Source organism: Notechis scutatus, chromosome 5 (assembly GCF_049901735.1).
Source record: "Notechis scutatus isolate UNSWTSFEM ecotype Mainland chromosome 5, rNotScu1.2, whole genome shotgun sequence".
NCBI classification, from domain to species: Eukaryota; Metazoa; Chordata; class Lepidosauria; order Squamata; family Elapidae; genus Notechis; species Notechis scutatus.
In genome coordinates, this window is record NC_142013.1 from 81,832,894 (window position 1) to 81,844,618 (window position 11,725).

Below are 11,725 nucleotides of genomic sequence, written 5' to 3' on the forward strand. Positions count from 1 at the left end.
ATCCCATTCAGGTTTTATGAAATTTGGAGAGCTTGTCATGCTTTCCTGCAGTTCTCTTCTATGGTTGGTTGTATGTGCAAACTTCTATCTTTTGACATAATCTATTTCAGAACTTATTTCTTTCTTCTATAATGAACCCTTTCTTCAAAGTAAAGTAATAATACTAAGCTATTTGTCTAAATGCCTGAGTCAGAGCAGAGCAGGAATATATCTTAATATCATGGCAAATTGTTCAGCAATTCAAATGTTAAATTAACTCATGTGAGTACTGATCTGTCATGCTATTGTATTACTTCAAATTGCCCACATGTAAAGTTTTTTGTTGTTATGCATTTTAGTAACATTAAAAACTCCAAGTATGTTTGTATTGTTTTATGGACTCTTTTAGTAGTAGTTTAATGTCATCTGCAATGAGTTGTAGTAAACCTAACAGTAAGCCTTGCATTGTTGCATGTAGCCTAAGAGTTTGGTTTTAATGTAAGTGAAATCTGAAAAAAATACTAATATTGTGCTGAAGCACTGTATAAAATAGACTTAGAATCATTCTCTATAATTGAGCATATAGGTGTTCTTAGATATGTAGTTAATTGATTTGACATTCAGTCAAGCTATGTCTATTAAACCAAATGTGTCTCCTGAATTTATACTGCCAGGTTTATGTGACAAAGTAATTTTGTATTATCAAACAAAGAAGACAGGAAACATATATAGAGTTAATTGAGGGAGTGTTATCATTCCCATGTCCATATTTCAAAATTAGAAATCTTGGTAAAGAAATTAAAAATATTAAGACATATTTTTATAGCCTGGTTTCTTGAAGATACTGTAAGTATTTTAATGACTAATTTTGAAATTTGCTTCTGTTTTTTTTTTAACTCATATTTTCTTTTCACTCATATTTGATTCTCAGAGATTTCCTGGAGAGGATTCTGCAGTTTACTTGGCAACATTTTCATAAATGGCTTACACTGCCTCTTTCCTAGGGCTGAGAGAAAGTGACTGGTCCAAAGTCATCATGTCTGTCTTTTGCCTAACATGGGACTAGAACTCATAGTTTTTCCATTTCTAGTTGATCTTTTACCCACTACACCAAATTGTCTCTCTTTTCTATTTATACAAAGAAGCGAAGAAGTTATTTTCCCAAACAATGTAGATTTATCTTTCTATTTATCCTTTTCCAAGTTGTAGGAGAAAAGTAATTTCCTAAAGGAAGTAACATTGTTGTGGCCTCATAAACAAGTTGTTCTTTTCAATCCACCAGACTCCATTTCCTCTGTCACTGTCAAAGGACCACTATTTCAGGATTTTTTCCATATAGCAGTGGTCCCCAACTTTTTTGGCAACAGGGACCAGTTTCGTGGAAGACAATTTTTCCATGGACTGAGAGGGGAAGTGGGACCGTGCAACCTAGATTCCTTGCATGTCAGTTTACAGCACTTCTACAAGAATCTAATGCCTGATGATCTGAGGTGGAGCTGAGGCAGGGATGCTAAGGCTGGGGAGTGGCTGAAAATACAGGTGAAGGTTCACTCTTTCACGTGCCACTCACCTCCAGCTGTGCAACCCAGTTCCTAACAGGCCGTGGACCAGTACTTGTCCATCGGCCAGGGCTTGGGAACCCCTGCCATATATTACAGAAAGCAGTAACAGATTCAAATAAACCTATTAATCAAGCAATAATTGCAGTTTCGACTAAATTTTAAACAAGCTTAATATGTGGGAAAAGTCTTATTTCTTTTGATGGCATTAATGATCACATTTCACACATACTATGAAACATGTTTTAAAATTATTAGGATACAACACTGCTCTATGTATAATTAGAGCATCACTATATAAATTAGTGGTGTTTATCTTGAATTTTAAATATGACATGAAAGGAATAAATTATTAATCGAGTAATGTGAGTTTTAAAACATGATAGTTTTATATATTAATGAAAAACCGACTATATGTTCCTTTTCCTGACCTTTTCTTTCTTCATTTAGGAACAGAAACTTTTACCATGGAACACATTTCTATGTTTTTAAGCCAATATTCTATTTCTCTCTCTGACATTTTCTTTTCCCTTATTCGTTTGCTTATATCCTCCAGCCCCAGCAAGTTGTCAAGGGAAAAGACACATCCCGTATCCAATCTAGATGGGTCACCAGGACCAGAGGTTTTGTCTTATGAGCTTTTGGGTTCATTCTGGAGTCCATCCTCAGAGATAGTCTCTATGTACTTTGGGCTTTAGGACACATCACCCCACATTCATTGCCGATGTCCACATACACTCTAATGCTAGAACGTATCACCAGTTCATTAAGAACAAATTTTTAAAAAAACATGCCTTTATATTAAAATTTTAAAATATGTCCACCTCTCAATATAGAAAGCATACATGGTTCTGGAGATGTTTTATATTTAAAAAAAGATGTCTGAACTGCATCTTCTTTTTTTCATTCCCTAATTCCCGGACATATACTGTAATGCAAGACTTTGCGTACTGAGTATGTATTTCAATATGATTTCCCTTTTTTTCTTCAAAAGCCATCCTTTTTTAATCCAAATCTAGTATTATTCTGACTTGAATATTTTGTTCAATACTTTCTCAGCAAGGTGAAGTAGCTATGCATGCATATACATGGAGACAGCTGGAAGCAGCTTCTGAATCAGCCAAGCCAGCCATCCCTACAAAGCTGCACTGTTTTAACAATAAAAACCTGCTTCGTGTGTGATTCTGTGTATTCAAATACACATTTTAATGGTTTTGCACAGCCATTAAATGCCTATTCCATGCTCGCTTTTCACTGCAAATCAAGCATATTGTAAAAGTTGCTTTGTGTCAGGGAAAACCATTTTATGTTAAAATATTTATCAAATATAATAATTGTTTTGGAGTTCTGGTTAATCCCCTGCTGGGAAAATTAAAAATATTGGGATGCATCAATATTATAACTAAAGTCAAATGTATATGCATGCCTACAAAGAGCATTACCTTATTCTAAAACTGCAATCTCAGTTTCTTCTAAAATGATTTTAGATTTCATATTATTTATTTTGCTTTGTTTCTCTTGTGAGAACAAGAAAAAGAAAGATACCTCTTCCTCTTTCTTTTTCAGGGTCTGCAAAATATATGGCAGCAGTGGCTTTTTGTCAAAGGTCAACATACAGCATAGCTAACAAAGTGTCAATAAAATATATTCTGACAGCAGTAGTCTCTGTCTGCCAATGCTAAATTAAGAGCTGTCCAACAAATTGGAAACCTTCACAAAACCAAATCATGAATGTCCTTATTTGCACCATACTCTATTTCTGAAGAGAAATCTAAAGGTCATAAGACAACAGTAGTCTTATCAACTAAGACATTTGCATTTTTGACTGTTTCACAATGTTATACAAAAAGGAAATATATGCCTATAATAATAATTAAATCAACCTGGTGTATCACTGTGTAATTTGGTATTTATCTTGCATAATCCTGCTAAAGGTTTCTGTTTTTGAAACATAACATTCCTGAACTCAAGAACTCATTGTGAATGAGAGGCTAGGAATGATAGGATTTGATTTAACAGATTATAAGCAAGCCACCACGCTGTCTGTGTGTATGCATGCGTTTGTGTGTGTGTGTGTGCACCACACACAATGAAAATACTTAAGTATATACAGGATATTTTTTATAAAAATACTGCATCTGAAATAGAAAAGTACACCATGCCCTTATAGTCAGCAAAGATTTGTGGAGTAAAATCCACAGAGTCTCATTTACCTTTACTGCAACTTTGAATTTATTCCATGTTTGTCATCTTTTTTAATTTATATAAAAATGCAACCATTTATCATGAAAGATTTACACAATGTTTTACATACTTCAAGATAAAATAAACACTGATTTTAAAACCTACATCTTCTATGTTGTTCTAGACCAATATTTCTCAAACTTAACAACTTTAAGATGGGTGGACTTTAATTCGTAGAATTCCTCCATAGAAGCTGAAATTTTAAAGCTGAAATTTCAACCCATTTTAAAGTTGCCAAAGGTGAGAAAATTCTGGTTTAGATTATATATAATGATTAGCTGAAGGAGCAATAAAGGAAGAAACTGTGGTTTGATACCAAAGTTTGTTATGAATACAGTAGCCTCGCCAGAATCACTGAGGTATGTGAGTTATCACTAATTTATTTTTCAGGACCATGATCTCAAAATTTAAGAAAATCTAACTTAATTATTTTTATAACATTTTAATCCTGGTGTTCTTATTGATTATCTTTCAGAGCAACTCAGAAAATTAAAAAGAAAACTCAAGTTAAAAAAAGAACTCAGCCTTCCACTCATCCCATATTTTGTCTTTTTACAGTTAAGCTATGCAAGGGACAGAGAATGAAAGATAAGGAATGTAATTCTTCAACGCTAACAAAAAGAGGTAACCATTATGCTCTCTTGTACAGTATATTTAGTTCACCTCCTGGAATTGTCCATAAATGGTATACAAGTAAACGAACAAATCTTCCAAATAAATCTCCTTTAACTATTTGTATCAGTAAAGATAAATATTATGGAAGATCATTGCACTGTCATAAGCATTTGCAGAAATTGCTCACATTAAAAAAAAATAAGCTATATTAATAAATGTATTCTTTTATTCTAATCTATTACTGTATTTTTCTTCTTCTTTTTAATGTGAACCACATTTGGGCAGTATATAAATTTCATCATCATTCTGGCCATTGTCTATCTACTGCAGAATGAAGGCCTCTTCCATGTTTCCAACTAATATGGTCCTGAGCTTTCCTTTGGGCCCACAATACTTGCTGATGTCATCGATCCATTTTGTTTTAGTTCTCTTTCGTGGACGCTTTTTATCAAGTGGAATCCATTCTATGACTGTCTTAGTCCACCTGCCATCAGTTCTTCTTGCTATGTGATCAGCCCATTTCCATTTCAATTCTTTTACTCTTTTAATGGCATCGTATATTTTCATTTGTTCTTTAATCCATGTCAGGTGTGGGACTCTACCTGGTCGGATAGGTTCTATAGAACCAGTTGTTATGATTCTGCCCAGTTTGGAGAACCAGCAAATTGTGCCACTGGCTGGCCCTCCTCTCCCATTCACTCCTTACCTGGCATGCCATCAACCTTGCCCGCTAGGTTGCTATTTTTCCTTTTTTTTTTCCCCGACCATCAGCTGTTCGGCTGTGCTGAGAGATTTAGATTAGCTAGAAAGCAGGAAATCGTTATATTTCTTGCTTTCTAGCTAATCTAAAAGCAGAGCTGAACCTTCCTTAGGACTAAAGCTTCTAATTTTCAGTGCAGACCCAGGTAGCAGATTGCATATAGATAGATCTCCAAGTGAATTTTTGATGTAAGCAACTCAATCTGCCTGCCTGTTTGGCCTGATTTTTGGTGAAAGTTTCTCTTTTTTTAATTAAAAAAATTCAACATTTACATACATGGTGTGTTGTCAGTTAATTTTGTGAGTTTGCTTGCTAGTAAATTTTATGTGACAGACTCAGGTAGCAGATTGCAAATAGATAGATCTCTAAGTGAATCTGTGATTCTATGAGCAACTCAATCTGCCTGCCTGCTTTGCCTGATTTTGGGTAAAAGTTGCTCCTTTTTAATAAAAAATTAAATATTTACACAAATATTTACAATATTTACATACAAGCCCACGCCCACCCAGTCACATGACCACCAAGCCACAAATTAGGCCACACCCACAGAACCAGTTAAGAAATTTGAATCCCACCCCTGATCCATGTGCAGGTCTTTCTATCTTGTCTTGTGATGCTGAGCCATGTATCTTTCCATGGCTCTGAACCACTCATAGCTTTTGTACTGATTGTGAGGTTAGTGTCCATGTTTTGCTGGCATATGTTAGAACAAGTAGCACACACTGATCAAAAACTTTTCTCTTCAGGCATAGAGGCATTGAAAATTACGTTTAACTTGCCAAATGCCTGCCAACACCATTCAATTTCCTTTTTTGTATCACCTTCCATTGAGATCCATTAGCCAAGGTATTTGTAGCGGTCTACTATGTCTAGTTCTTCTCCAGATATATTTTTTTTCCTTTGGTGAATTTATTAAACATATCCTGGCTCTTTTTCAGGTTTATTTTTAAGCCAAATGGTTCTCCTGCTTTGTGCAGCTCTTATATGTGTCTTTGTAGCTTTTCTGGGTCTTGTGAAAAGAGAACATCATCATCTGCAAATCTTAAGTGGTTTAAATAGGCACCATTGATTTTAATTCAATTTTTGCCCAAACTAGTTTGCAAAATACATCTTCAAGGCAGGCTGAGAAAAGGATAGGTGATATTGTATCATTGTCACCTTGTTGTACAATTCATTCTATACTATAAATTTAATAAATAAATAATAAACCACATTGAAGTTTACTACGTATCTTTAATACGGGACTGTTACTTTTAGCATCCCTCCCAGGTGTGCTTTTTCTTACAGAAGGCTTCTAAGAAGATACATAATGGAAAAATATTCTATCACATGCTTAAGAGTTTGAAGTGGTAACAACCAGCATTCATGCACTTTGCTTTCTTAGTTCTCCAAATATTATGGCAATCTGAGAAGCTGACTTACTCCTAGTCAGATGACTGAATTGTCTAGCTCAGTACTGGACACACTGATTAGCAGCAACTTTCCAAATTTCAAAGTGGAATTCCTTCAGTCTAATCTGAACTCATTCCCATAATTTTCAACCATCAAGACAAAAGATTCAAATCTCATTATGTTCTTCATCTTCTCATAAAGTCTTATCTTGTATTATCTTTTACTTTAATTGGCTATGAATAAAGCATAAAGTATTTGCAGATTTTAATGGTAACAGTCTTCATTGCAATGTTTTACAAGCAGCCATAAAAGAATACTGAAAAAATAAATATCAAAATGGCACACAAATACACGCACAATACATTATAATGCATTTGTGAATTACCTTGCCTTTTTAAAAGGGCCCTAAAATAGTCTTCAAACAGAAATATTTTCATTAAATGTCTACAATCCGATTTACAATAATTTTGAAAGATTCTCAGCTTGTTTTGTCTTGCATAAACATAATTGTAGATGCAGTAAAGTGCATTTAGAGTGCAGCCAAATAAAAAGCTGCTTCCCCACCAACATATTATTGCTATGTCAATGAAAAATGTAGTGAATTGATTGCAAACTAACTGCACATTATACACTTTTTTAAATGGATACAGAAAATACACAAAGTGCATTATGTTCCTCTAAGTGTTTCTTGGGATTAATTATACTACTGGTCATTGAGGAACTATTATTTAGATTATGTCAAAGTATAAGCAACCCAAACAACAGGATATACATGTAATACATGTATGTGAATTCCAAAAAAATACAGCAATTTCAGCACAAATGTATTTCCAAGCAATATCCTGCAGCAGGAATACTATTGGAGAAACAGGACATCAGTAACAGGAATTATTTGCAGTAACAACATCCTTACAAAAACGTGTACATATCTGTATTATGAATCAATAATACTGATACAATATTTATAATAAAAATAGGTTGTCTTTCTGGTATGCAACAACGAGATTTCTCATGTTGCCATTCATTTCCTCATCACATAAGAACATCACTAGGTTAAATATTTTTATTTAATCATAAAAAAATGTATAAATGGCTATCAAATCTTACATTTTTAAATAAAGAAGTCATCAAGTACTCTGGCTCACACTACTAAATCAGCAACCAAATCATTGTAAATACAGTCCAAAATGCAATGATTTACTATTGTTACCCAAGAATGTGGTTCCTTTTCACACAATAATATTGCATTTCTCTTATTTGCAATAACAAAGAAGAAAGAAATGTTATTATATCTAAATATATCATGGTCAAGTTTATTGGAGGGCTAGAGGTGACAGAAATTTTGAAAATTTCAATAACCCAATTGCTCGCTAAAAAAAGGAAAGAATGGAGAGAGAAAAAGGATGCACAATGTGGCATAAGGCCTCCAATCACAAGAACTTGCAGTTTTCTGTTCCATACAGGTCACCCTGTGGTGAAGATATGATGTTATCAATATTCATGCTTCAAAGTGTCCACTTTCTCCTATGTTTGTAAAACATAACTATTCTCTCAATTAATCTTAAAATGACTGACCAAACCCAGCCTCTTTTTGCAATGAAATGCTTGTCAATTAAAAAAAAGGCTAATCAGTAAAACACAGAATGTTAATACTTGTCATGCAAATCCCATCTCAAACTAATTATGCCATTCTCAGGATATAACACACTGCTTACTGCTGAGCATAATGAATCAGTGAAAATATCTGCAACCATATAAATCTTATCTCCAAACAAAAATAATATATATATATTTTAGTATAGTTCTCTTAAAGTTGCTCTCTAAACAAACTCACAGCATTTATTTAAGGCTAACTTTTTAATATTAGTGGAAGTAGGAAACACTGAAATTAATCATGTAGTTACAGAAAAATATTGAAAATTAAATATATCAAATACATCTAATCTCCCAACATTTTTGCCAGATTTCTTTAAATACTAACTATGCCAAAGAAATAGCTAATTTCCATAGTAAAGGAAATTAAGGGGTTATTTTTGATCCTATTATTCAATAATTAAGCCATTCTGTTTTTATGGAATATTCATGACTGAATTGGCCTAAATGTATTAAAAAGAAAGCAATACAATGGTTTAGTTCCAAAACAAGCATTGACCCTGATAATATAATCTCGGTCACAGACTAACTAGTAAAGTTATAAAGACATTTATAGAAGTAAATTATTGATTTTATCTACTCACTAAAATCAAGAGTAATATGGATAGAATGTATCCATTATCAGGGGCTATATTTCTAGAATCCAATACTTCTAACTTGTTAGTAATTGTAATGTACAACTCCATTTGTAATGTATTGCATAGCCCATTTACATTTAAAATTTAAAGTTTTCAGTAAGCCATTTCTCAATTTGCAGTATTTAGTATTGGCAGAGCAATATCTTTTTTCCATAGAAAACTCACTGCCAGTGTTATCTGTCCAGCAAATTTTGACAGAATGCATAATGTTCAGACAAAAAACACACCACCTAAAGATGGATGGATGGACAGGCAGATTTGAACATGCTGTATGCATTGTCAATGAGATATATCCACGATTCCTAAACCTGAGACAAAACTACAAATAATATCTCAGCAAAACAACCCCATCATTATCCCAATTACACTAAACACAGAAATAACTGTATCTTCTGAACAGCTTCCTTGCAAAAAGAGAATAGACTGTTATATAGCAATCAATAGTGACTTGGGACATACGTAATAGGAATTTTAAAGGAATGTATATTGTGCTTCTTTAAATTCAGAACACAAATAATCATTCATTTAGCCATATGATGTACTTACTTTCTCCTAGAAGCACACACAAAAGGTTACGCGATAAAGGCTATAATCAACAGGAAAGCTGGCACAGACTGAAGTGGCACCCAGCAGTTGCAAAAAGTACCTGAGACGCATAAACAACACCCACACACACACAGATCAAGGCTAACTCACAGCAATGCATTACTGTAATTATAGGGCGAGAGGGAATGAGCTAAGGGTGCCCATATGCTAAATGCCATCAGTTGCAATTACTGTACTGGAGGCATTCGCTTGTGAAGGCTGTCTCTTTGAATGACAACGAGAGGGAAGAAATTTCCACCTGGAGTGGTTAATGATATTTCTAGAAATGGTTTCTGACTGCTGCCAGGTGTCGCTTGGAAATGCAGCAATTTCTATATTTATTGACACCAGGAGAAATCCAGGTGAAGACGCGGGTCAGCTTGGGGAGCAGAGACTAAGCCGCAAAAAGGGAGGGTGGGGGACACAATGACTCGAGAAGCAGAAGGCGGAACAGGCGGAGGGAGGGATCGGGCAGAGCAAAACCAAGGTGTTTCCAAGGAAAGAAGGGAAAACGGGGAAGACATAAACGCGCCCGGGGGGGGGGGGCAGGGAGGGGGAGAGGGAGAGCCCTGAGGAACTTGCCCCGAAAGAAGGCTGAGACAGAGGTGAATAGTTTAGACTAGAGGGAGGCGGGAGCATAGCAGAACTGAAGAGGAAAATTGCAAAAGAAAAGAGTGGGAGTCCCAGAGAAGAAACTGAGGGGTGCAGTTGCCCAACTCAGCCCCCAGAAAGGGAGTTTTGAAGGACAGCGTGAGGAAATATCACCGCAAAGGAAAATACGACATGCAATAAGGCTCCATCATTTTAACCTTCTTAGTTCCATTACTGCATCTTTAGTATTGGTAAAAAAAAAAAAATACTAGAATAACGCCACCAAAAGGCATATTCCCAACGCGGCGCGTTACAGGATTGGAGTAGCCCATTCCCGCGGCTCTTTCTGAACTCCGGCACCCGAAGTGGAAAAACGGGACAAACGTAGCGCTCTCAAACGCGGACACCCAGCCTTACCACAGCGAATCCAGGTCCCACTCCTGCAGGAGCGCCAAATCGAAGCTGTCCATGGTTGAAACCGGGGGTGCTGGAAGATGTCAGCGCCGCTCAGCTGCAGCCGCACGGCGGCCACGGCGCCTCTTCGCAGCGCCGCGGGTGGGCGCACAGCGGGGGAGAAGGAGCTCGCGCCGCCCCTCCCTCGCCGCCCGTCTCTTCCCCGCCTGAAGAAAGGCGCAGGGGCCGGAGGTGTCTCTCACCCGCCCCCGGCCCCCCCCCCCAGCACCACCCTCCCCTCTCTCGGCCCGCGGCCGGCGCTCCTGTTCGGCGCGCTTCTTCTCCCTCGGCCGCCTGCCGCCTCTCTCGCTTCCCTTTCCCCTCCTCCACGCACCCCCTCCCGCCCGCTCTCGGCCCAGCGTGGGGAATGCGTGTATGCAGCGTGTGACTTGCTCCGGCTGGCGCGCTGCTGCAGGAGAAGCTCCTCGGGGGTGGCTTGAAAAATAAACAAACCGAGCCGAGACGCCGCGAGTATCAGCCTCTGCCCGCTTTTGTTTCCTTGAGTCGACTTCGACCCTCGTGCTGGATATTTTTTTAAAAAAAAATTAATTTTTTTTTTGTTTAAATGCCACTGAAAATACGCATGTCTCAGCCGCCAACGGTGGCCAAACCGCCTTCGCAGACGTTCAGGAGACAGGGTTGTGTTGAAGAGGAAGGAAAGGGAAAGGAGCGGGATTGATTAAGGTGACCTTTGCTTTCTCAGGCATCCTTCTCTACCCTAGCCCTGCTCAAATATTTTCCCAGAAGCCTCTTCTGGGACAAACAGAACATTTGCCCTTTAAATTGGGAGACGGCAGGGCAAGCTAAGGAACCCCAGACCTTACCCTATCCACCTTTCCTAAGTGCCCCAATCAAGTTGCAAAGAAGCAAATAATAACATAAAGCATATTTTGGACAGAGTGTGGACATGACTGAAGGAGGGAATCTTTAGCTAGGCAAATTAATAGTCCAGATGCATGAATTGGTACTTTGGAGCACTATTCGAGGAAGGAAGAACTCCAGGTTACTTGTCACGACCACACTCTACAGGCACAGATCAGACTGCAGCATCTGGAACATTGTGTCTAGTTTTGGTCACGGTGACACAGAGTGGTGCTGAGGAATCGGAAAAAGTCCAGAGAAAAGCAACAAAAAGGGAAGCTAAATCCTGTGAAGAACTGGCTATGCTTAGGCTAAAGAAGAGGAGGGGATAAATAGTTTTCTAATGTCTTAGTCTGCCACATGGAACAGGGTTGTTGTTTTCTTTTTTGCATCTG

General features: G+C 37.2%; 1 protein-coding gene across 7 annotated transcripts in view; it reads right to left on the reverse strand.

Moving 5' to 3' along the window:
• Positions 1–10,634, reverse strand: part of AFF3 (ALF transcription elongation factor 3) — a 237,642-nt gene extending 227,008 nt beyond the window's left edge. For 6 of the 7 annotated variants that reach the window (XR_015749876.1, XM_087967160.1, XM_087967158.1 and 3 more), the window contains exon 1: positions 10,434–10,618. Coding sequence is in view for 6 of the 7 variants with exons in the window: in XM_087967160.1 (XP_087823286.1) it covers positions 10,434–10,486 (53 nt within the window). In the remaining variant the exon portion in view is untranslated. Of the gene's footprint in view, positions 1–10,433 lie in introns of all 7 variants that reach the window. The other variant, XM_087967156.1, reaches the window with a different exon arrangement.
• Positions 10,635–11,725: the final 1,091 nt, after the last annotated feature.